Below are 25,646 nucleotides of genomic sequence, written 5' to 3'. Positions count from 1 at the left end.
GGAGTTTGGGTGAGGGGTCTTGGCTGGGATAGGGAGTTGGGGTACAGGAGAGCGTGAGGGGTGCAACGTTTACCTCGGGCGGCTCCCGAAAGCGACCCACACCCTCCTCTGGCAGCAGGTCCTAGGCGGGGGCGGGGTGGAGGGGTCACCATGTGCTGCTGCCCGCAGGCAGAGCCCCCACAGCTCCCATTGGCTGCAGTTGGCAGAGTCCGCGCTCGGAGTGGGGGCAGCGCGCGGAGACACTCCTCCCCCTCAGGGGCCGCAGGGATGTGCCGGCTGCTTGCAGAAGCGTAGCGGGTGGGCAGGCAGGAAGCCGCTTTAGCCCCATTGCACTGCCGGTGCTGGGTCACCCTCGCAGTTATATAAGTATGGTAAAATTATAATCAAGTAGTAGTAGAAATAAAGATAGATATAAGAGTTATATAGGTATTGTAAAAGATTATGAATATCAGTTCCATGCTGTACTATTATTTTGAATTTCACTCTGTAACAAATGCAAGGCCAAAGTGCAAATTATCTCAGAGTGGTACAAGGACTGAGTTAATAGGCTATGCAAGGAGATGATAAGAATGGCCCGTACGGGACAAAGAGTCTGTGCTGGAGAGTGATAAGAACTTTGAGAAAACAATGCTGTTCTTTGAAGCAACACCCTGACGCTCTTCCTCCCCCGTGGGGGCCCCTTATCATGCCTATATAAATCTTTGTAACCAAAGAGGGAAAAACAGTGGGATAAAACTTGTTAAACCCAAAAAAGTCATTAGACTGTGTTTTTGAGTACAAGAATGAATAATGAGTGCATGGACTTGAATGTCTGAAGCAGGTAAATAATTGGTTAGTAAATGGTGCCAGCCTAATCCTAAGAATTACAACCTTGGTATCGATGAGCCGAAGAATATGCAGAGTGGAGATAATTGGATGACCCCCCGGAGGGCAAACCGGAATCCACCCAAAACGCATCAAGGAAGAACAAGAAGATAACACCTAGCCGTCATGGAGCCATCATTAATGTACCACCTGCTGATTGAGCTGATTGATGGTCATCTCAATTATAAATTCAACATGATGAAGCAACTTCCATAGATTTGTATTGAACCAGAGACCTATAAAGATTGGACCCCGGGACTGCGTTCTTTGAGTCTGGTTCTGTGACCACCCTCCGGGAGCACTGGATGCGCATCTGACAACGACTTGGCTCCACTCTCGTGTCCAGGCCACCTGGCCAGTGACTTGGCACGAGCAACGTCTAGGCTGGTAACTATAACAACCTCTTTGCAGAACCTGTGTGAATGTCTGTGTGCGTGAATGGATCTATATAGGAATTGCATATAGTAATGTTTGGTTGTATTTACAATAAATGTGACGTTTCTTTTGCCTTATCCCTCTCATAAGATCCTATTGGTATTATTTTATTAGCGTAACACTGGTGGTGATGACAGGGGCCCCGTGTCCTTCTAAATAGCCTGTGGTCGGCATGCATGGCCAGGAGGGATGCTCCGGGGAAAGCACGCGGGGGCGGTAGGTGGGGCCGCAAGAGAGATCTGTCCCTGAACTCTGGTGGAGCTGGGCCTCTGTGCTCTCATATTCCTTCACCTTGCCACCCCACCTCCTTGGCCCAGTGGCTAATCCACCACTGCTTACAGTGGCACACGTGTGCTGCTAAGGTAGGCAATGTAGCCACTCTTTGTCAATAGGGGAGAGCTCTCCTTCCGACAAAATAAAACCACCCCGAATGAGGCGCGGTAGCTTTGTCAGTGGGAGAGCGTCTCCTGCCGACAAAGCGCTGTCCACACTGGCACTTTTTGTCAGTAAACTTTTGGCCCTAAGGGGATGGTTTTTTTCACACCCCGACCGACAAAAGTTTTACTGACAAAAGTGCAGCGTCGACACCGCATAAGACTGTGCCTGCACTACCGCCAACTTCGATAAAATTTACGTCACTCAGGGGAGTGACTATTCCCCCATCCTGAGCGACATAAGTTACACTGACATAAGCGCTCGCGTGCACTGCGCCATGTCGGTGGAAGAGCTTCTCTTGCCTACCTGGCTCGCGCTGGCGGGTTTTTATGCGGACGGGAGAGCTGTCTCCCCAGAGCCTCTTCGCCACAGAGGCTCAGCTGCGCCGGTACCGCTGCAGCCCGGTAAGTGTAGACGTGCCCTTGCGGCTGTGGCCCAGATACTCCCGGGACGTGGTTACGTTTCTCTCCCTCGATGAGACGGAAAAGTGCAGCCCCCCCTCCCTTCTCCCTTGGGGCGCCTGGGGGGAAGCCGGGCAGCAGCGCAGAGCACCTCGGGGCCGGGCTCCCCCTCAACCCTCCCGGCCCCGGCCCCGGCCCCGGCCCCCTGCCTCCCCCACGACCAAACAGCGGTGCTGCCGCAGCCGGCTCCCGCTTCCCCTCCGCCGGCGGCTGACAGCGCTTGCGCCGCCCGGCTCCTCCTCCGCTTCTGCTCCCGCCGCGGCCCCGCCATGGCCGCCGCCTCCTGCCGCCCCGCTCCGCCGCGGCCCGCCACCCACCTGATCTTTGACATGGACGGCCTCCTGCTGGGTGCGTAGCCCGCGGCTCCGCTGCTCCCGGCCGGCCCCGGCCCGGGGTGCTCTCACGCCAGGCTGCGGCCGAGCGGGGCAGGGCGGTTCGGCCCCTTCCTGCTGCCGCGCCGGGAGAGGGGACGGGCGCAGCCGCCTGCGTCCCTGTCCCGGGGGTGGTGGTTGAGGGGCGCCTTCCCCGGGGCGCCCTCCGCTGCTAGCCCTCCCTCTGCGGCGGCAAGCTCGGGCTGGGTCCTTGGGCTGCTGCAGCTCTGTGCCCTCCTCACTGAAACGGGGTGTGCTGGGGTAGCTGTGGAGGACGAGCCTGCTGCTGTGGGGATGAAAAGGGTTTGCCGGCCCCAGCCTGAGAGAGTCCTCCGGCCTCCTTGGCGCACAAGCTACCGGCCTGCAAGCCAAGCATCTGGTCTGAGGTGGAAGCAGTGGCACGAGTTACAGCTCCAGGGCAGTAGGCGGGACTGGGGCAGATGTTTGGAGAAACACATTCTTAGTAGAAAAGTTGGTGTGTAGGTTTGTTTCACCTGGGTTTGTTGCTTCCTGTAATGAGTAAATAAAACATACTGTTCCACAGTGCTACCTTGAACAACTACAGCTCTACAGTAGTGTGTATGTATGTCAGCACATACACAAATACTTGCGGGATGAGAGCCTTATTTTGCACCACTACTGTAGATTACTGTAATCTGTGTGTTTGGATTTTGGTTCTGATAAGTATTTGCTGTGTCATAGTGTAGGAAACCAAACCTTTCACCTGGAAGAATTCTGGGAAAGCGTGGTTTGAGCATGTATGTTTTTCCCTGAAGAGAAGGAGGAAAAGAGTGGTCCTTTTGGTTTAGCCCACCATATAAATTATTTGTTCTGTTTCCCTTCTGGAAAATATTTATTTTTACCCTTCCATGTTTATTGTCTCCATTTAATTTAAAGGGACATCAATTTAAAAATATTGTGCAAACAAGTTTATTTACCTGTGTACCATACATTATACAATTTCTTATACATCATATAAGAAAAGAGAGAATATTTAAAGGCTTATTAACCTGTTACTATTTAGGCATTTTCTTCAGTTTTTGCAATTCTCTCATCAGGGACAGTGCCAATCAGTGAAGTCAGTATCACTTGTTTATATTCAATTTCACTTTCAGCTTCTAAATGCTGCACTGCAGAGGGATATTAATTTGTCTAAAACCCACTGTTCTCATAGGTTTTTTTTTTTAAGAAAATATTTCTATTGGTCTTTAGGATTTTTTCTTTGTAGTTTTAGTATTTTTAATTTAAATAGAAGTTTTACAAACGTCTAGCAGCCCAGATGCTCCTCTAAGTAAAATAGTCTAATTTACCAACATGAGTAAAAATTTACTCCCGAGGGAATTCTGCACACAATATTTTAAAACTCTGCACATTTTGTTTGTCAAATAAATGTGGAGGCTCCAGCATGGCATTGGCTGCACAGAGGTGGAAGATCACTGTGGAACTCCCCCTGAGACACTGACTCATTGGTCAGGCTGAACCCACCCTGACACACCACAAGGACCAGGCCTGCCCCAGAAACATCCCAGTCCCTGCCCCTCTGTGCCAGTTGCACCAGGTGTGGGCAGGCAGGCTCAGCAAGACAAGATACAAGTGTAGAGGAGCTTAGTGGGGGGGATCCAGGTGTGGGTTGAGAGGGCTCTGGGTGGGTCAATCTGGGTGCGGGTGGCTTAGTGTGGGATCTGGATGCACAGAGGCTTGTGGGGGGGTTCTGGGTGCAACGGTAATGGGACTCTGCAGGGGGGTCCAGGTGAAGGTGATTGGGGCTCAGCTGGCGGGGGGGAGGAGGGTCTGGGTATGGGGAGGATAGAGCTTAGCAACGGGACATGGGTTTGGGCTCAGTGGGGGGGGGGTCCAGATGCAGCTGGGTGGGGATCCGGGTGTGACTGGCTCATCAGGGTGATCCAGGTGCAGGGGATTGGGGCTCATTGCGGGGCTTCTGAGTGCAAGGGAGGAGGGTTGAGGCTTGGTGGGAGTGTCTGGATATGAGGGGACCTGGATGCACAAGGGTTGGGCGGATGGGGGAGGATCCTGTACAGGAATCTCTCCTCCTGCAGCTGAGGAGTGATCATAGAATCATAGAATATCAGGGTTGGAAGGGACCTCAGGAGGTCATCTAGTCCAACCACCTGCTCAAAGCAGGACCGATCCCCAATTAAATCATCCCAGCCAGGGCTTTGTCAAACCTAACCTTAAAAACTTCTAAGGAAGGAGATTCCACCACCTCCCTAGGTAACTCATTCCAGTGTTTCACCACCCTCTTAGTGTAAAAAGTTTTTCCTAATATCCAACCTAAATCTTCCCCACTGCAACTTGAGACCATTACTCCTTGTTCTGTCATCTGCTACCACCGAGAACAGTCTAGATCCATCCTCTTTGGAACCCCCTTTCAGGTAGTTGAAAGAACTTATCAAGTCCCTCCCTCATTCTTCTCTTTTGCAGACGAAATAATCCCAGTCCCCTCAGCCTCTCCTCTTAAGTTATGTGTTCCAGTCCCCTAATCATTTTTGTTGCTCTCCGCTGGACTCTTTCCAATTTTTCCACATCCTTCTTGTAGTGTGGGGCCCAAAACTGGACACAGTATTCCAGAGCAGGCCTCACCAGTGTTGAATAGAGGGGAACGATCAAGTCCCTCGATCTGCTGGCAATGCCCCTACTTATACATCCCAAAATGCTATTGGCCTTCTTGGCAACAAGGGCACACTGTTGACTCATATCCAGCTTCTCGTCCACTGTAACCCGTAGGTCCTTTTCTGCAGAACTACTGCCTAGCCATTCAGTCCCTAGTCTGTAGCGGTGCATTGGATTCTTCCATCCTAAGTGCAGGACTCTGCACTTGTCCTTGTTGAACCTCATCAGATTTCTTTTGGCCCAATCCTCCAATTTGTCTAGGGCCCTCTGTATCCTATCCCTACCCTCCAGCGTATCTACCTCTCCTCCCAGTTTAGTGTCATCTGCAGACTTGCTGAGGGTGCAATCCACACCATCCTCCAGATCATTTATGAAGATATTGAACAAAACCGGCCCCAGGACTGACCCTTGGGGCACTCCACTTGATACCGGCTGCCAGCTAGACATGGAGCCATTGATCACTACCCGTTGAGCCCGACAATCTAGCCAGCTTTCTATCCATCTTATAGTCCATTCATCCAGCCCATACTTCTTTAACTTGCTGGCAAGAATACTGTGGGAGACAGAGTCAAAAGCTTTGCTAAAGTCAAGGAACAACACATCCACTGCTTTCCTTGGGTGCAGGAAGCTGAGGGGAGAGTTTGCAGTGCTTCCTGCAGCTGGGGGAGAAATCTGGGGATGGGTCTGACCTGTCCCTGGCTGCTGTGCAGAGGAAGAGGAAGTCCCATCCTCCCCAGCCCCGCCGGGACTAGCAGTTGAGCCCGGCACAGGGTAGGAGCCACCAGCCGGGTCTTCCCCAGTCTCGCCTCCCCACAGTGATTTGCCTCTCTGCTAGCTGCCCTCAGCCCCCGAAGTATACTGCTGGGGCGGTCTCCTGACTGCTCTTGTGGCTTCCCTTTGCTTCCTTGTAGACAGTAATTTTTCTGCAGAGGACATAAATTCTGCACGTACGCAGTGGTGCAGAATTCCTCCAGGAGTAGAGTAGTAGGTCCTGCGCTTGCAAATACTTATATACATGAGTAACTTTATACTCATGGGGAGTCTCATTGTTTTTTTAACTGTACTTCTCTTGTATAAGTGTTTTCAAGATTGGTGCTTTAAGTTACAGACAGTGTCCAAAGACATTTTTGTGAAAGGCCATACTGTCTAGTTAAAAATAATACTCCTATAATACTTGAGATTCTGTCTTCATTAGGTACCACAAAATGAAATTAATTAGTCTTCTGTGTCTTGTTTAATCCCCCAGACCGATGGGGTTCGTACAGTGAAGCAGTGTTAAGATTTTCCTAGAATGTGAGCTGTACATATACTGGGAAATTAATTATATGGGATCCCTTGGTCCGCGTCACTTCCACCAGCTCCCATTGGCCTGGAGCAGCGAACCATGGCCACTGGGAGCCACGATCGGCCGAAACTGTGGACACGGCAGGTAAACAAACTGGCCCGGCCTGCCAGGGGCTTTCCCTGCACAAGCGGCGGAACAAGTTTGGGAACCACTGAATTAGACCTTTATATCCTTTGTTAGGCACCTAAAGAAGTGGCTTGATTTTTCAAAATTGTTGAGCATTCAGCCTCTCCCGTTAAATTTAATTGGAACTACTGAGTGCTCCTCATTTTTGAAAATTCTAGGCACCTATTTTGATGCTTAAACTATTAGCAGAATTTTAAGCAGCTAATTTTGAAAGTCTTGTCTAAGGCCTCCTAGATGTAGTGAGGAAATTTTAACAGTTGAGTTGTAATTTCTGCAATATTGAAAATTGAACTTGCTTAGCAACTGATCAAGGAGCAGCAACAGTTGTGAAATGTATCAAGTTAGTGCCTGTCTCTCCCGCAAGTTCATTTAACATAGCTGAGTTTGATAAGTTGTCCTTTATTTCCATCTTGAGATGTCATCTGTACTGGGCTATGGGCAGCAACTTCTCCATTCCCTTTAACCATCTATGGAAATCCATCCCCATTTGTCTGAGTCCTTCTGTTGCTCTAGTCAAATCACTGTGCAAAACAGTTTTTTCCCCCTTCAGCACAACGCATTTTTAATAGTTTTGGTTCTCTTCTTCTGCAGTTCTTTCCTTTTGGATTGTCTTCTCTTTGCCCTTGGGCTACTGGATGAAATTTTAGCTTATGCCCTCCTTTCCCCTTTTTTTAAAGACAATTTATCATGTGCACATTACCTCAGAATCTCGCTAATTAAATGAATAAAATAAATAGCATTTTTATTGGAAACTCTCACAGTTCATTAATTGTAGTGAAATGATCAGTCACTGCTCTAATATACAGTAGTAACATTTGTTTAAAGCCTCTTTTTTATTTTACATATGCAGCAAGATTTAGTAAAGTAGTTTAAAAGTGGTGCAGACTTCACTGTGTAGTACAATCCCCAGGGAGTAGGAATAAATAAATTTTAATTTTTGATGTACTGCTGAAGAGGTTTTTTTGTTTTTTTTTTAAACAGTATTTTTATAGTACAGAATCACCACATGCTTTCCTAAAGCAAAGGAGAATATTTGATTCTTAATAATAAATGCTCAGCTCTTATATACTAGGTTATTTTTAGGACCCTTCAGTCTTTGCCTATAGAGACCTACTTTTTACCATTGCTAAAATCTAATGGAATTAAATCTCTAACTACATACATGTTTGTTCGTCACTTACTGTGTGGGTTATCTGGCTAAAATAAAATCCAAAGAACAGAAGGGCTTTCAGACCCCTACACATAATTGATCCATTTATTATTTTTAGGGCATGGTGTCTCTTTTGTTTGATCCTGACATTTCTGCACATGAGACTGACATTGAAGATATGGAAGCAAGAAAAAAGTCTACTGAATTAGCATAAAATATACAACAGCTAGCATAACATGTTCTGAAGGATATCTATATTATATATGTATATATGATCTATCTTCTGAACTTACATATGTTGACTTTCAAGTCAATGACAAGCGTGATAGTTTTATAATACTAGATAATAGCTTTTTCAATGTCAAGTGTTCATTATCATCCAGTGGCTCCAAACCATAAAGATTCAACTGGGATTTATCACAATTGAGTGCTTAGTTTATGTTAGAGGAGAGGAGACTGTGTGTGTCGATTTTTTTTTTTCCCGCATTAGTCTTCTTACCATCTGGCATGATGGAGTATTTATCCTCAGTAGCTAAAATGGAATAGTTATTTTGTAAATTAATAGAATAATGTTAATTGGCCTTTTAATGTGCAGAGGAAAAGAATGACCTGGAAAGTAAGGACACATCTTTACTGGCAATGTTAAAGCGCTGCGGCAGCACTTTATTGTGGTTTGTGTAGTCGCGGCATAGCTTTGGTTGAGAACTCTCCCGTCCCAGTGCTCTAAAAAAACCACTTCCTTGAGGGGAATAGCTACCAGCACTTGCAGCGCTCACGAGGATGTTTTTTTCACACCCCTGAGCGAGAAAGTTGCAGCGCTGTAAAGTGCCAGTGTAGACAAGCCCTAACCAACATCTGGCTGCATCTAATGACCAAAGAACAGTTAGAAAATCCTTTCAGGAGACATCATTAGAACCATTTAAGTGACTTTCCCAGCATTACCCAAAACAGGTGTTTTGAATGCGGTTGGGTGAGAAGAGTTTCTAGGAATGCAGCAGTCTTTAACCAAGAATACTATTTTGTTTCGTTATGTACATATTGAAAGGATTATGGCTGCACCCAGGAGACCCCTGTTTAAAAGGATTGCATCTACAGTTATGGGGCTTGAGTCCCTCTCATGCTGGCTTAATGCCAGTGTAACTTCATAAAATTTTCTCCTGGTTTACACTGGCATTAGTGAGAAGAGAACTGGGCTCACACCGCTTCCCACAGCTCCCATTAGCCGGGAATGGTGAACCGCAGCCCCTGGGAGCTGCGGGCAGCTGTGCTGCAGACAGTCAATGTAAACACTGTCTCTTGGCCCACCAGCAGATTACCCTGATGGGCCGTGGGCGGCACGTGGGCCACATATTGCCCACCACTGTTCTAAATTGTTACCTCGCTATAGGGATGGGGATAACATGAGTATATTTTTCAATGCTTTTGAGATGAGTTTTGAATTGAATCATGTGACCCTGAGGATATGGTACGGTGTCTGACTTCCTTATCAAATCTGTAGCATGTCCTTTACAGTTCCAGGCCATAGAGTCACCGACACTCTTGTTCCATCTGGTTGGTCTTGCGTTGTCTCCTCATGCCAGTGTTACTTCTCCTGTTTCCAATCAGCAAGTCACACAGCCTCCAACTGCAGTGTTTCTCTCTCAAACTTCAGCTGATCATCCTCCTCTCTGGTTTCTGCAGAATTGATTAACACAGTCTGGATGGAGTCTGTCTGCTGTACTGGTGACTGCATACACTCCCATTGGCCTTGTTCCTGATTCCCTTTGTCCCCTGGGGCATCTGCCAGCCTTACATGCAACCTGGGACCCTCCACTGGGTACTGATCTAGGCCTGGTACCCCATTTCTTCATGAGCACCCCCTCAAGTATTGGGCCTCATGCCCTTACCTGTGTTTGGGATGGAATCCTGTGATTCCCCCACTCTTAAACAGAATGCGGGGCTAAGCCACCTCCTGCCTCAACTGCATTTACCCAGTAGATCTGACTGAGTTTGTCACTTGTTGTTCTTCCCTTGGGGGCTTCCCTTGATGAATACACTGGCCCATAACAGCCTTCTTAAACCAAAGTATTCTTTGCTTTGCTCCTATTGTTAAGTATAGCATGAGAAAAAAGGATTTAAAAACCAGCAGAAGGTCTATATGCTTATCTAGCTTACATAGCATCCGATGTAGGCCTCTTACCCCAGCCTCTAGAGTCTGGGTTCACCTTCACTTTCTTTCTCTGTGCATTACTTAAAATTCAGGTGCAAGTTGTGTTGTTCTCCTCCTTGGTTTGGTTTTCTCAGACTGGTTAACTTGTTCAGTTCAGCAGAAGTCAGGGATAGCAAAATTAAAGTCAATAATCCTGGGTTATTGTCCAGCTGTTTGCATGTATTGAGATCCTTATTGAATTAACTCAGTATGTGCATACAGTAAGCCCTACAATAACTAGGTCAAGAGATAGTAACCCTCCTCACAGCAATCTGTCAAACACCTACAACTTTTAGTATTCATAAATTAATATAGGTAGATCCAAGTCCATCACAGTGAATAAGCTATGCACCTCTAGACAGAAGAAGATTTAATTTTGCCCTTTTTACTCTTATCCTGTTCTTATTAGATCTTCTTAAATAAATATGATATGAATTCTGCAGCCTGTGTAGTGTAATAATGGGTAAAACTGAGCTAATATTTTAAGATAAACCACAAGCAACTAAAATAATTTATTCAAGAATATTGTGGAATTTGTCAAATAAATTTTACATGGATTTATTTATCAGCCCAGCTCAAGAGCTGAGGAATAATTTTTAAACAATGCCAAATAATTCACAATAATAACAGCAATGTTTTAAATAAATTATCTAGGGAAGAGCATTCAAATAAGTGTGTTAGGTCTTGATCCTGCAATGTCTTGTGCACAAGCAGATCCTCTGCAAAGTCCTGATGAAATCACTGAGCTGGGCAAGGGCATTGAGCAGGGATCCCCTCATTAGCAGCATGTTGCTGATTCAGTTTGAAGTGGAAATTAGTCCTGTCCTTGCTGTTGTGTACCAGCTGTTATATGTTTCTACCTAGAGATTTTGTCAAGTTAAAAATCTTAATTGTTTGTTTACTTGAGAATAATCTAGTCAGTTTCACTTCTGGTTATAGCAAATTCCCATGTACTAGCTCAATGCTTATCAAACTTTCCCCTGTGCAGCCTCAGTCCTGGTGTCCCTCAAACAGGCTTCTCCTCCCATCCTGTCCACAATCCCCTATCCAAAAGCAGCACCACTTTTTCCTGAATCCTCTGCATTATTTCTTCTAAAAGTGCTATATTGTTCCGTAATGCTTTAAGGCCATGTCCTGCAAATGGACCCACACACGCTGCGGGAGGATCTGACCCGTTATTGGTACGTTTACTATAAATGTGAAATGCGTGTGTGCATGTTTGCATACATGTACACACAGAGAAAACTACACTAGAGCCAAATGTGAAACTTTATTCTATGCATTTTTAATAAGGTTTGGTATTTTTCCAGATCCACAGCGTAAGCACTCAACCCTGCAAAGAATTACTTATGGATTTAACTTTAAGTATGTGTTTGTAGGATTGGGGCCTAATATATTATAAACTACATCTATGTATTTACATATTTTATAAAATCTGTGCTCCTGTAATTTGCTCGTTAATGTATCAATATGCAATGAGCCTAATTACTGCAGTTACTTACATTTGGAAGTCTTTGGGTTTGTCCATATGGTACATTAGTGTGCACCGGAGGGGTGTAAATTCTAGTATGCTCTGACTAACTGGCCCATACAGACCCTGCTGGTGTGCACCTAAAGTTCCCTAGTGCATCTTAGTGTAATACTGTTTGAAACAGGACTATGGCAACATGCATTAGGGAACTCTTAGTGCATCTAGGAGGGTCCACATGGACCAGTTAGTGTGCAACATGCTATTGCATTCTATAATTTACACTTTTTGTTGCAGACCAGTGAACTATGTAGACAAGCCATTTGTAGCTATTTAGATTTATGTAGTGCCTATCACCATGACTTAGAGGGCTAAAAGACTTTAAATGGAAGATTATGTTTCGTAAAAACTGAGGGTATGACACCGTTCCTTCACTCAGAAAGCAATTTAACCAACCAATCCAGGCAAGACGTTTCTTAGCATTATACTTAAATCTGAACAAAATCTATTTTAATGTAAAGCGTAAGGAAAATACTGATATACAATAGTAGATTTTTGGGGGGATGAATGGAGGGGGGGATTTTCCCTTTTAAAAATAATGAAGCATGCACTTTTGTCCTAAACTTCTGTACCTGACTGTGTCCCTTTTCAAGAAAGGAGAATGTGTGATAGATGATTTGTCTGTACAAGCTGAGTCAGTGTAAACTTGCAGATCTGTGGAAGAACAGCTGGAAGGAAGGAATTATTGTTTCATGCAATTGGCATTATTATTCGATTTATGTGAATTTTTCATATATGCTTTCTTGCCAGCTTTATCAAAACTAATACAAGATAAAGAGTTAATGTTTACCTTTTCTGTATCTGTTACTTCATGCACAAATAGCCCGAGAGGTTGTTGTAAAAAAGGACTTTGATGGGAGTTCTGTAGTGGAACTCGCTTATGTGTGCCACTTTTGTTTTATAGTGTTAATGAGACATTAAAAGACTTTCCTGTTTCTCCTGTAGTATAGCATATAGCACCAGTTCAAATAAAAATCAGTCCTCTGTAAATTGTTCTCTATTATGGCTTGGACTCATGAATTAATCTTCTGAGGCTACAATCTAGCAATCTTCTAAAACTTTTCATTGTTCAATGTTGCTGAACACATACAGCTCCTGTTGATTTCATATGTGGGTGCTCAACACTTCAAAAAATCAGGCCTCATTTATTCATGTCTAAGTATGGATTTCGGGAACCCCGCTGTAGACAAAGTGGTTTGAAAATGTTGGTCTGTGTTTACAACTGCACATGGTGTGTGTGTATATATAATTTTCAAATTATTTTGCTTTGGATGTAAATAATCAGAAGATGCAGTAAGCAAAAAGGTCATGGGTAGATTAGAATCTCATTAAGAGAGAAAAAAATGTGGAATTTTGCATTATAATGCGCCCCCTCCTACTCTAATTTTCTATTTACTTTTAATAAAAAATGATGCAATACACTGATTAGCAACATTTGAATTTATTGTTGTGTGTACTGGCAACGGATAGGCAATTACAAATGCTTACAATTACTGAAACAATCACAGTGAGACACCCTCGTACGCTAGTCATTTACAGCAGAGTCGCTTGTGATAAAGCACTTGGGTGAAATCCTGGCCCCATGAAGTCAATGGAAGTTCTGTCACTGACTTTAGCAGGCCCAGGATTTTATCCCTAGGGCCCAGTTCTGCCATCCCTATATTGTGTAGCAGTTACTCATGCAGGTAGTCCCATTTTGGGTAAAGGCTCTGTAATCAGACTGTCAGGCTGGGGTTTTGAAGGTACCTAAGGACTTGTCTACAGGAGGAAATTTACCAGTATAATTATACTGCTATAGTTTTACGAATATAACTCTCTGTGTGGAAACTTTTATTCCGGAATAATGGAACTTTTGTTTCTAATTCACATGGGTGCTTTTCCAGTCTCAGCAGAGATGCTTGCTTGTTAGCAATGGATTTTTTAACCTCAGTTAAGTTATTTAGGTTTCCCTTACAGTTAAATTCTTATAGAAAACAAAATACAATTTCAGAGGGGTAGCTGTGTTATTCTGTATCAGCAAAAACAGCGAGGAGTCTTTGTGGCACCTGAGAGACTAGCACATTTATTTGGGCATAAGCTTTTGTGGGCTATAACCCACTTCATCAGATGCATGGAGTGAAAAATACAGTAGGCAGGTATAAATAAATATCACATGAAAAGATGGGAGTTGCCTTACCAAGTGGGGGGGTCAGTGCTAAAGAGGCCAATTCAATCTGGGTGGATGTGGCCGATTCCCAACAGTTGACAAGAAGGTGTGAGTATCAACAGAGGGAAAATTACTTTTTGTAGTGACCAGGCCCAACAAAAAAACTTCAAAAACAGACTTCAGTGAGAAACTGCAGAACTGGAATTAGTTTGCAAACTTGACACCATCAAATTAGGCCTGAATAATACTTCTGAGTAGTCCAAACCATTTTCCTTGCAAAATTTAACCAGAAGCTAATTGTACTTGGAGCTATGCCCTCTTCCATTGTAATAAATAAATCCATTCCTTCCTTGATTGTTGCCTTCTGTCAGTGCTTCTTCTCCCATGCTCAGATTACCACATTTACTTCTTCCTCAGCCAAGCTATACATATTTAATTTATTTACTCTTTCCATGTAAGTGTTTCTCTTTCCCTGTCTTTGCTGATCTTCCTTGAATTTCCTCCAGTTTGTCAATATCACATATATTGATATACAGCCCAAAGTTGTCCTGGTCTCCTTTGCTGCCCTTTCTCATTGCAAATTTCTATCTGATTTGCTGTTTGCTACTTAAGTCCCTTTATGTATTATTACTCTGCCCCACCAGTGTTTGCAGCTCCTCCCAGTTTAGTGAATTTATTAAAATGCTGTTTATGCTCTCCCTTAGTTCATTATTGAAGACATTAAATAGGCACTAGGCAACGTACTCTCTCTCCAAACTTGATACTTTCCCATATATTGTAACTCGTTGTTTACAGTCTTTCAGTCAATCTTGAGTGCATATGTCCATGTTCATCTTTAAACAGATTTGGATTCTTGTGTAGTGAAATTTTGTGTAACACTGTGTGACATATTTTATTAAAACCCAAAGACAACTACCACTTCATCAATTCTTTTTTTTTTCTCCAGGAAGATCAGTTGTCTCTAAACATTTTGTGCTGCTTCTGTCTACGCCAGTGATGCATCCATCAATTGATCTCCAATAGAGTAGAAAGGAGAAGATTAACATCTTCTACATCATTGTTGTCTTCATTTCTTTTACCACATCTCCAAAGAGACTCTTGAGCTTATTTTTTTGTTTGTTTTTAATTTGGACTAAAATCTCTAGGAATTATTCAACATTCTTTAGGATTCTGTATCCTGCTATTGCCATCATTTGTCCTGGCACCTGGGAAGGTAACATAGGATCCTGTTTTGTTTATGAAACAGATCTTAATCTAATTTCCTCATTATGGAGTCGTTAGTCTGGAATATGGAATCTTCATTTCAGGTGACTCCCTTTCAATAGTTGAACAACGGTTAGCAGTAATACTGCTGACCCTCTCTGGGCTTCTCTTTTATTCCTTTCTACTTCTGATTTAGTGAGGGCAGCATACTTGTGGATATCAAGATTAACTCAGTCTGCACACATTTCCCTTCTATTCTACAGCTTCTAGTATTCTTTCAGTGTCTGATATTTATATGTTGGGCCCTACCAAATTCACAGCCATGAAAAACACGTCACAGACCATGAAATCCGGTCTCCCCCAGGAAATCTGGTCTCTTGTGTACTATACTATACAGATTTCCTGGGGGAGACCAGCGTTTCTCAAACCGGGGGTCCTGACTCAAAAGAGGGTGGTTAGGGTGGGAGGTTGTTGCGGTATTGCCACCTTACTTCTGCAATGCCTTCAGAGCTGGGTGGCCAGACAACGGCATCTGCTAGCCAGGCTCACCTGTGAAGACAGGACCCCACCAGCAGCAGTGCAGAAGTAAGGGTGGTGATACCATACCATGCCCCTCTGACTTCTGTGCTGCTGCCTTCAGAGCTGGATGGCCAGAGAATGGTGGCTCCTGGCCAAGGGCCCAGCTCGGAAGGTAACAGAACAGAAGTAAGGGTGGCAATACCATACCATGCCATCCGTACTTCTGTGCTACTGCTTGCGGCAGTGCTGCTTTCAGAGCTGGGCTCCTGGCCAGCAGCCACCGCTCTCCAGCCACCCAGCTCTGAAGGTAGCGCCTCCAGCAGCAGTAGTGCGGAAATAAGGGTGGCAATACTGTGACCCCCCTACAATAGGTTTCCAACCCCCCCCCCTCCACCCACAACTCCCTTTTGCGTCAGGACCCCTACAATTACAACACCTTGAAATTTCAGATTTAAATAACTGAAATCATGAAATTTATTATTTTGAAAATCCTGTGTCCATGAAATTGACCAAAGTTAACTGTGAATTTGATAGGGTCCTATTTACAGAGTACTCCTTACCAGAGTACCTTGGTACTAAGACTTGCAAAAAGTTACATCTAAGTGAACCCTGCTCTTGTGAAAGCTTGGTTCAACTTCTAAATATAATTTATTTATTTGATTTCCTTCTTCCCTTGTCTGCCCCAGTTTTTGCTAGGGCAGGAGATCTCTGTGAAAAGGTGATCTGGTAGGAAGTCTTTCTAGGGCCTTCCATTGAGAGAGGTCTAATTGCAGCTCTTGAAAGTTTCTCCATGGGCACCAGTAAAAATTCATCTTCCTTAATATTCTACTTATCCCCCATCTGTTGTTTAAACTTACTATATTCTTGGGGTAAGGTTCCTGTGAAGTTGGATGTATGATTGAGTTCAGCTTCCTTTGTTTGTTTCAATTATTTTCAACTGCTGTCTAAGCCCTCCCTCCATATTTTCCCCTAAGAACTGAAATAATTGTTTATTTAATATAGTTATTTTTTTATGATCTTCATTTATAAATGAGGACATTGTGCCTGTTCCATACTTGACTGCCTCCCTTGCATCCTTCATTGTGCCATTCTTTATAGCAGCTGTTAGTTTTTCTTCAAAATGTCTGATCACTGATTAAAACCTGTGAATGACAGATCCTTCTGTTACCCTAGGTACTCAGCTCTGCAGCTGCCCTTACTGCTAGGCAATGCTTTCTGGATGTTTTCTATTTCAAATTGTATTTCCCATTTTTGTTACTTGCTGCACAAGAGTGAATCCATTTAGCACTTAACTCACATTGAGATAAACTCTTTTCATTTTGCATTGCTTGACTTTTGTTCCATTACTGACTGATCTTTAAGAGAAGTCTCTTGAAGGGTTTGGGTTGAGTATAGAAATAGTAATGCTGATTCAGGAGTGTTTCTCATGGAGAGAAGACTTCAGTAATAGTTGGAAGAGAATGGAGCCAAAGGGAGAGTCTGTTTGGGGGAAAGATGCCTACAGTGTATCAGACAGATAGATAGAAATGAAGGAAGTCGGTGTTAAGCATGGAGCATCAGTCTGATCATGTGTAAGCGATCTCCTACGTGTAAATAGTTTGAGGTGGTGGTAAAGATCTTTTATTATGGCAAGTAAAATGATATTTAGTTGACTTTGGAATTATTTTGCTGTGGAATATGTACATTTGACATTATGGATATGCCTCCAGGCAAGAGATTAGACCCCTGTCTGCACAAATAGACAACTATCTAAGATGATGCATCACGGACTTTCCACTAAAGGCCCGTTGTTACAAGGAATAGTAACATTAGAAAAATAGTGGATCTTTTTATGCTGAGCATGATCATCTATTCTACATCATTATATTTTTTTTTTCCTGTGGCTAAGAGAACATTCTTTGCTTTAGGTCTTGGAGCTCAGGGGAGAGGCAGCAGTAAAGAGCAGATCACAGCATGCTAAATTTAAACTCTTTAAAAATTAAAAACAACATTTTATGACAAACATATCTCAGGAAAATTAAAATATTTTGGTTCACTAAGGTTTTGTAAAATATCTAATCATGGTTTCATTGTATAACTTACATTGTTATTGTCATAGATCATATATTTATTCTGTTTTTCCTTGTTTCATTTAAACTATTTAATTTTCCACGAGTGAAGAAATGAGGAGCAATGGGAAGTACCATGATTGTTCTAGTACATTTACTTTTTTCTTTCCTATAATTTTTAGTTTTTATGTGACTCTTATAAAATTGTAAAATTTAATTTGTTAGAATATTTAACTTGTCAATGACCTTACAGTATTATGTAGTTTGCAGTTTATTATGGCTGTGGTTTTTAAAGGTGAAAATTAGAATGGACTTTTTCCCCTAACATCCCACGCCAATTGTTTCCAAGGATGAAATTGAGAAAGTGTCACTGGAAATATATATGGAGAAAAAATAAAATTTGAGATGCTTCAGAGTCAGTGGGGTAGCTAAAAAAGTTGCTCTTTTAACCACTAAGTACAGTATTACCAGTCTCAACAGTGTTGCTTTTTAGAAGAAGAGAGAATAGCATCTCCTCAAATTGTTCTCTCGTACTAATAAAAAAGTTTTAGCTGCGCCTCCAGGATATGATCAAAATCTCAGCTAACTTCCAGTGCAATGTGGAACAGAGGTTAATTCAGGGACGCCACTTAGGCAGGGCGGGGGTAAGGAGGGGGTCATCCTCCCTCCCCAGAGTTTCTTCCAAGAGGTCTGCTCCTGGTGCACATCCTAGCCCCAGGCAGAGCTTTTAACTGCAGCAGCACAGCCTGGGTGTGGAGTGGCTCCTAACCTTTCCAGGCTGCTGTACCACTTTCAGGAGTCTGATTTGTCTTGTGTACCCCCAAGTTCACTTAAAAACTACTTGCTGACAAAATCAGATATAAAGATACAAAAGTGTCACAGCACACTATTACTGAAAAATTGGTTACTTTCTCATTTTTACCATATAATTGTAAAATAAATCAATTGGAATATAGATATTGTACTTACATTTCTGAGTATAGTATATAGAGCAGTATAAACAAGTCATTGTATGAAATTTTAGTTTGTACTGACTTCACTAGTGCTGTTTATGTAGCCTGTTGTAAAACTAGGCAAATATCTAGATGAGTTGATGTACCCCCTGAAAGACTTCTGTGTAGCCCAGGGGTAAACGTACCCCTGGTTGAGAACCACTGGTGTAGAGAAGTTCCTACTCTACCTGTGGTACTTATGTGGCCCCATCACCGCAGTGTCTGAGCGCCTCACAGTGTCTAACCAATGTCTCCTCACAGCCCCTCTGTAGGGGAGAGCAATGCTGTTATCCCCATTGTACAGATGGGGCACTGAGGCACAGAGAAACATAGGACCAGATTTTCAAGGGTATTTGCCCACCTAGTGAGATTTTTAAAACCGCCTAGATGATTACATGCTTTATAAACCCCACTAGATGTCTAGCTGCATCTTTGGGAGTCTGAAAACCTTTGAAATTCCCTCCCGAAGTCACTGGCCTGAGGTCATACAAGAAGTCTATGGGAGAAGTAGAACTCAGGTCTCTCAGGGCTAGCTGCCTACCCATTGCACCAGCCTATCTCTTTGCTGGCAGCGAAAACAAGGAATGTGATGGGAGCAAAACCAAGAAGGCCAGTTCTCTGAGACTCCAGCAAATGGTCTCACGCAATTGGGAAAGATGTCATGATTGACAGCATAAAAAGCAGCACAGAAATCAGGAAGGATGAAGAAAGAGAGTGGATGAGAGGAGATCACTTAACCACAAGGGGTGGCAGGTTCTGCCCCAGACTGGGTTGTAAAGCAATGGCTGTTGTAAAATTTTACATTTTAACTGAAAACCATTTTGTTTTGTAACTTTTTGTTCCAAGTTTGGGAAAAGGAAGGAATGAAAAAGTGTTGTCTGAATATCAGATGTGTTTATGTCTCAAATTCTTAGGGTTTCAGTGGTATCCAGGCCAATTCCAGAACACAGAACAGAAATTACATCCACAGAGTCCATAAAGTTGATTATTATTGTCATGATTTGTATTATTCACTGGGAACCATCTGTGCGCTAAGCACTATTCAGAATATGCAGAAAATGTAGTCCATGTGCCAGTGCATATAAAATGTGTAGTCTTTAAGGCTCAAATATTTAAGTATGACGTGTATAGTTATTGAGTATATGTTAATATGTATGTGGGGAGGGGCTGACTGCAGTAGAAGTTTTACTTGATTAAGGACTGGAAGATTTGACCCTCCAAATTTTACAAAAGTAAGAGCTGCCCAGAGCTCCTGTGCCTGTTTATTTTCCTTTCCTGCCTGCAGTGGCCCTGATAGATCTCAGAAAATACAATTTTTTCTCAACTTTAAAATGTGAAATTTTCTTGGTGTTTGGTTTTAAATATTCTCATGTGAGAACTGTTGTGTTTAAGAGCCTTCGAGGAAAATAACTAGCTTTTAAACAGAAAATGTCATGAGTCTTATGATAATTATTGTTTTCCTTAAAGCCCCAGTTCCTGGAGTCAAGTGAATAAGGCTAAGGCATCAATGGAAAAAAAAAAAACCTCCTCCCACATGCTATCATAATACATAAGGCAGGAGATACTCTGAAACTCATAATTTTAGTATGGAAATTAGTATTGTTCCTTGAACATGTATCCATTTAAAGATGAGCTACAGAAGTTCACTGGAAATTCAGAAAACAACACAAAAACATAAGGTTTCAAAAGAAAAATAGTGAACAACTGCTTTAATACCCTCTGTCAGGTTAGAAAGGAAAAGAGAGAGAAAAGAGAATGTGCAGCAATCTCATATTCACATGTCATCCAATAAAAGAGTATAGGTAGTGAGGGAAAGGACTTCATTAAAATTTGCTAAAAATGTGCTTTTACTGGACCATGTTCAGAAGCTTTTCTTTTTTCTACTCCAATTACTTGTAACAGTTTCCCCTCTCACTCTCAAAACATAGACTATCAGCTATTCCTTACGTAGTAGTCAGCTGAAAGAAATTCACTCCGGGGTTCCATTTCAGATTTTGGTGCGTTTGTCACCATGATTCCAGGGGCTACTTAGGCACCTAAAAACTCCAGTGTTTTTTTTTTTTCAAATAATAATTTAGAAATTAGCTGACAGGAGCACTGTATCTAATTCCTACATAAAGAAACCTAAATAAATACTAGTTCAGCTCTGATACTACTAACATGTTCTGAGATCTTGTGTCAAGTCACTTAAGGGACAGTTAGGTTTACAATTTTAATGTATATTCTTACTTTATTACTAACTCTTGAATACAACAATTAAAATAACTGTAAAAAATCTAGATTACTTTCTATCAATTAGGCTACTTACTTTTTGCAGTTCACCAAGCTCTGACTAGATCATTTAACTTTTGGAAACATTCTACTAGGGCTAGGCCCCATGAGTTTATACTGCACCTACCAGGAGTTCTAGGGGTGTTACCTCACTACAAATAATAGACTAGAAAGTGACCCTAAACAGTACTGAAATTGACATTTTCATGTCACTTTCACAATATTGCCAATCCCAAATGTTCAAAACTCAGGAGTCAGGCTCACCAAAAAAATCATGAGACTATAAACAGTAGATTTGGTGTTCTTTTCATTTGCTTTCTGCTTTTTGACCATTTAGGTTGCACAGGCAGCAAATTTCGAAGCTTTCTCCACAGCCACGAGGGCTAGAAACTTCATTTTTCTTTACGAATGAAGGCAGTTTAAAGGGGAAAAAATGATTACCCTTTCTAATTCCTTTCCTTCTACTATTTCTTTCCAGACCTAGCCCCCTTTCTCTCTACCTCCCCTACTCAGTTCCACTTTAAATGCTCTTCTTGTGTGTTCCAACTTATGTTTGTTTTGAAACTTCTAACTTGGAAAGGATGTAGTCTTAAGTGACGTTTTGTGCCTTTGCTTACCTTCCTCTAGCCCAGTGGTTCTCAAACTTCATTGCACCGTGACCCCCTTCTGACAACAAAAATTACTATACGACCCAGGGAGGGGGGACCGAAGCCTGAGCCTGCTCAAGCCCTGCTGTCCCCGGGGGGGGGGGGGGGGGCAAAGCTGCCCAAGGGCTTCTGCCCTGGGTGGGGGGCATGCAATCTTACTCCCCCCCCCCCCCACCACCTAGGGCTGAAGCCCACAGGCTTCGGCTTCAACCCCAGGCAGTGGAGCTCGGGCTTCGGCTTTGACCCTGGGCCCCAGCAAGTCTAACACCAGCCTTCATGACCCCATTAAAATGGGGTCATGACCCACTTTGGGGTCCCGACCCACAGTTTGAGAACCCCTGCTCTAGCCCTACCAAAACTCACTAAGGTTTCTAATGGCCTTTTCCTAGTCAAAGGTTATGGCTTGAATTTTATCCTCTTCCTTCTTAACTTCTCTGTTGCTTCTGGCATTGTCAGTCATACTTTCATCCTTAAAATATTGTTGTCCCTTGCCTTAAATTTTGTAAAAGAGTTAAGCACTTGTCAAGAATATTTGAGGCAAAAAAGATGGTTTTTTCTCCCCCAAAGAGTTCATGAGGTGTGGAATAAGTAGGTTGTGAAACAGTGTTATAGGAGTAGGAGGGCAGCACACATTGAGATCTCTTATGCTGTCAACTAGAAGTAGAGGAACGGACAGGTGGAGGCCCCAGAACCACTAGGGTTCAACTGTCAACTTAAGTGGTAGGCCATACTGCCCCCTGCCTAAAGCCAACAGCATACAACTTCAGAACTTTCAGAGCTTGCACCAGGAGCATAGGTTCAGGAGAGTAAATCCATTGTAAGGCAAATAATTTTTTTAAAAAATAATACAGATATCAGATTTAATGGGGGATCCAAGTTTGAAAAATGTATTATTAACCCACAGTGACTGTAATGAAGCCTTTGAGTCAATTACAGTCTATTCATTAAACTTCAGTTTGTATTCCAGTGACCGCAGGGCACGGCTACACTTGAAACTTCACAGCGCTGCTCCTGGTACTCCACCTCCATGAGGGGATTAGTTTAGAATGCCGGGGCACTGTTTACACTGGTGCTTTACATTGTTGTAACTTGCTGCGCTCAGGGGTGTGTTTTTTCACGAGCGAGAAAGTTGTGGCGCTGTAAAGTGCCAGTGTAGCCATAGCCGTAGTTACACTGTGAGTTTGGTTTATAATGACAATCTAACTGCTGCCCAGGCACACTCTAGGACCTGTTCTGATTTATTTAGAGAAGTGATTCCCATTACAGTCAATGAGAGTTTGATTGTGTCTATCGATAGACAGATGCTAAATTTTTCAGTAAGAAGTAAGATGCTTGCAAAAGGAATCACTTCTCTAAATGAAGGAACTGCATTTACTCTTACTCTCTCTTGTAGCTTTTAATTTTGTTTTTTATGGCCGAGTTATAAAGCTCTTAAAATACAATAAGGGCTTATAAGGGTGCTGACACACCTTAACAATAGCAGCACGAACTGTGTTACTGTAAGAAAGAAAAAAAATCTCCTACGAGCTTGCAACAAAATTGGTGTTTAAAATTATCCTTTATATCACGGTGGGGGGGACTTACACAACAGTATTTTACAAGAGTCAGATATACTTTCTCTGTGAGGGCAATGTGTCATAGAATTTAATCCTGTACACTGTGTCAGCAGCTAGGTTTGCCATTCACATGGAAGAACTCACAGCACTAAAACAGCTTCTTAATGGAATATTATGATAGATTTGCTATTCTGTGCTTGAATTTCCCATCTCTTTAAAAGTCACTATTGAGAAGTCTAATTTGTGGAAATAGCCTAGGGGACAACTACCTCCAATGTAGGCCTAGTAGAAACCAAGCATGCTTTTTTACAGAACAAAAAATCCCTTGGCTGCTAGCGTCTCTTTCCTTAGTAACTTGCATATCTTTTAATTCTTCTCTCTTTACCTTAAGCAAAGGGTAAGTACCAAAGATGACCCTGTTTGACTAGATGTACAACTCGAAAAATATGTCTGATCTGCTCTTGTACTTTTCTCTAGCAGTTTTAGCATATGGTGGTGAATGGTGGAGTAAAAGTTGTAGTATTGGTCCTTCCGACCTCTTTCTGAACTGTAAGATAAGTTACATAACCTCAGCTCAGGATATTTAATACATAAAATGGCCATCTTTATTTTGATGATTGCAGGCTTGATTTAAATGATGGAAAGGAGCGTACCGGCATGGAGTCTGGAAAGATGCTAATTACATGAGCAGCATGTGCCACAGAAGTTATTTTTCAAAGTTAGTTTATACTTTAGGTCTAGTGCATTTACCCGGAGACTGAATCCTGACCTAGTACAGTCCTGGATAGTGCACACCAGGTCAACTGTAGACAATAAAATAATAATTACTATTCATGACTGCTCTCTCTCTCTTTTTTTTTTTTTTAGTAAATATGTTTTGCCATTAAAAAAAAAAGACATCTCCCTTCCCTCGCCCCCCACCCCTCCGGCAAAAAAAGGATATATCTCTCCTCCCCGCTTGTGTCCCTCCTGCAAAACTTAGGTGTGCCAGATTGACAAATTGAGCAGAATTATTCTACTGAATCTTGATTGAAGCCAATGGAACTCTATTCCTGCTCTACTGTCTGTCTTGTCTATTTAGAAGATTTGGTCAAGAAAACTCTAGAAATTGAAAAAGAAAAAATATTGTGGGAATTAAAAAATTGCTGGTTGACAATTTTGAAAAGTCTTCTCAATTTTTTTTTCTGTAGTTAAAGAATTTTCACCAGCTCAATAGCTGGTTAAAAACCCTCAAAATATTTCTATTACAGTTTGCTTCAAAAAAGTTTTTCTCCCCATCGAAATTTTGATTAGCTCTACTATTTATATTGTAAGTTCCTCACAACTGAGAATTACCTTGTACTGTTTGCATGTTCAGTGACTAGGGCAGTGGTGGGCAACCTGCAGCCCACGGGCCACATGTGGCCCGTCAGGGTAATCCGCTGGCAGGCCGCCAGACTGTTTGTTTACATTTGCATGGCCACCCGCAGCTCCCAGTGGTACTGAGTGCTCCACACCAAAGTAACTCTAATGTCAGGCTTCTTAAATCTAAACTACAGGGGAGCAAAGCCACTTATCTCTCAAGATATAAATTTTGACCTGTGTTTGCAACACTGAGATAGGAAGGAGGAATGATCGAACAATAATGGAATGACACTTAAGCCAATTTGTAATATCTGTTCCTTTATTTTCAACACTATTGATTACACAGAAGAATGAAATGATAAAATAAAGTTTCTTCTACCCTTTCAGTTTTTGTACAAGTGTTTTTCATTTCATTTAATGGGATACACAGCAGTGATTCTTGTAACTCTAAGCCATTACATTCAAAACACAATCATAACATAACATTTCAGTTATGCCCAGAACAGTTCTCTAGTGATACAAGACACAGTCTCTCTCCTCTGAGATAGTTGAAAATATAGCCCTGATAGCAGTAGTCACAAACTCTTCTTCCAGCACTGTAATTCTGCTTCACATGAATTTGGCTCACCAGCATACATCTGCTCTTGGCTCACTGAGTTCTCCATCTAAACCTTTTGTAATTTACTGTATTTATTGTTGGGGGGGATAGTGGGAAAGATGTTTGTCTTTTGGCTTCTCTAACTTTGTTTTCTTTACAATATTTTAAACAAGAAACTCTAGGTTTGGGGCTAAATGAATTTCTGGCTTAACTCCAGAGCATCCCTAAGTAAAGCTGGAGAGAGGCATGGTCTGAGCACAAGATTTAGGAGTACAGCTAGCCGGAAAAATTAAATTAAAACAGAAAAAAAAGATTCCCCCCCCCCTTTTTTTTGTCAAATTTCCATGGAAATTTTGATTCTTTGGTGAAAAACTGAAATATTTTGTCCCAAAGCCTAAATATTCTGAGTTTTGAACAAAAACACTTGGACTCTGAAATGCCACCATGGTACCTTATGCCCCAATTCTCCTCTGCTGGCTGGGCTTCCTGGTCAGACTCTGTCTCCCACAGTATAACCGAATGAAGAGTGGTTGTCTGTTATGAGTCCTTTGCACAGCTGATGTAATTTCTCTCTGCATCAGTTTCCATATCTGTGTTTGTATTTTTAAACAATGGCTTAGTTTAAAATGGTGTTGTGAAGATTTTCCAGCTAATAGAGGCTAGAAACAGGATAGATCAATTATCCCTTTTAAAAAAAAAAATCTGGGAGATGGAAAAATTGAATCCAGTATTCTGTTTCATATTTTCAGACTTCTGTTATCAGGGTGGTTTTGAATATTTTTTTTATT

General features: G+C 42.4%; 2 protein-coding genes across 11 annotated transcripts in view; one reads left to right on the top strand and one right to left on the bottom strand.

Moving 5' to 3' along the window:
- The window catches only part of STS (steroid sulfatase), a 186,951-nt gene extending 183,938 nt beyond the window's left edge, over positions 1–3,013 (bottom strand). For 3 of the 8 annotated variants that reach the window (XM_048860220.2, XM_048860213.2, XM_075131168.1), the window contains exon 1: positions 2,513–3,009. Coding sequence is in view for 4 of the 8 variants with exons in the window: in XM_048860213.2 (XP_048716170.1) it covers positions 2,513–2,526 (14 nt within the window). In the remaining 4 variants the exon portion in view is untranslated. Of the gene's footprint in view, positions 1–2,040; positions 2,172–2,512 lie in introns of those variants that run through there. The other 5 variants (XM_048860230.2, XM_048860188.2, XR_012669478.1 and 2 more) reach the window with 4 other exon arrangements.
- The window catches only part of PUDP (pseudouridine 5'-phosphatase), a 134,382-nt gene continuing 110,727 nt past the window's right edge, over positions 1,992–25,646 (top strand). The window contains exon 1 of one of the 3 annotated variants that reach the window (XM_048860276.2): positions 1,992–2,138. In XM_048860276.2, the coding sequence (XP_048716233.1) occupies positions 2,012–2,138 (127 nt within the window). In that variant the 5' untranslated portion in view covers positions 1,992–2,011. Of the gene's footprint in view, positions 2,139–2,344; positions 2,544–25,646 lie in introns of those variants that run through there. The other 2 variants (XM_048860258.2, XM_048860266.2) reach the window with 2 other exon arrangements.

This window comes from Caretta caretta, chromosome 1 (genome assembly GCF_965140235.1).
Source record: "Caretta caretta isolate rCarCar2 chromosome 1, rCarCar1.hap1, whole genome shotgun sequence".
In the NCBI taxonomy this organism is placed as follows: Eukaryota; Metazoa; Chordata; order Testudines; family Cheloniidae; genus Caretta; species Caretta caretta.
The sequence above is the reverse complement of the archived record's forward strand: the minus strand, read 5'-3'. Positions and strand labels throughout refer to the sequence as shown.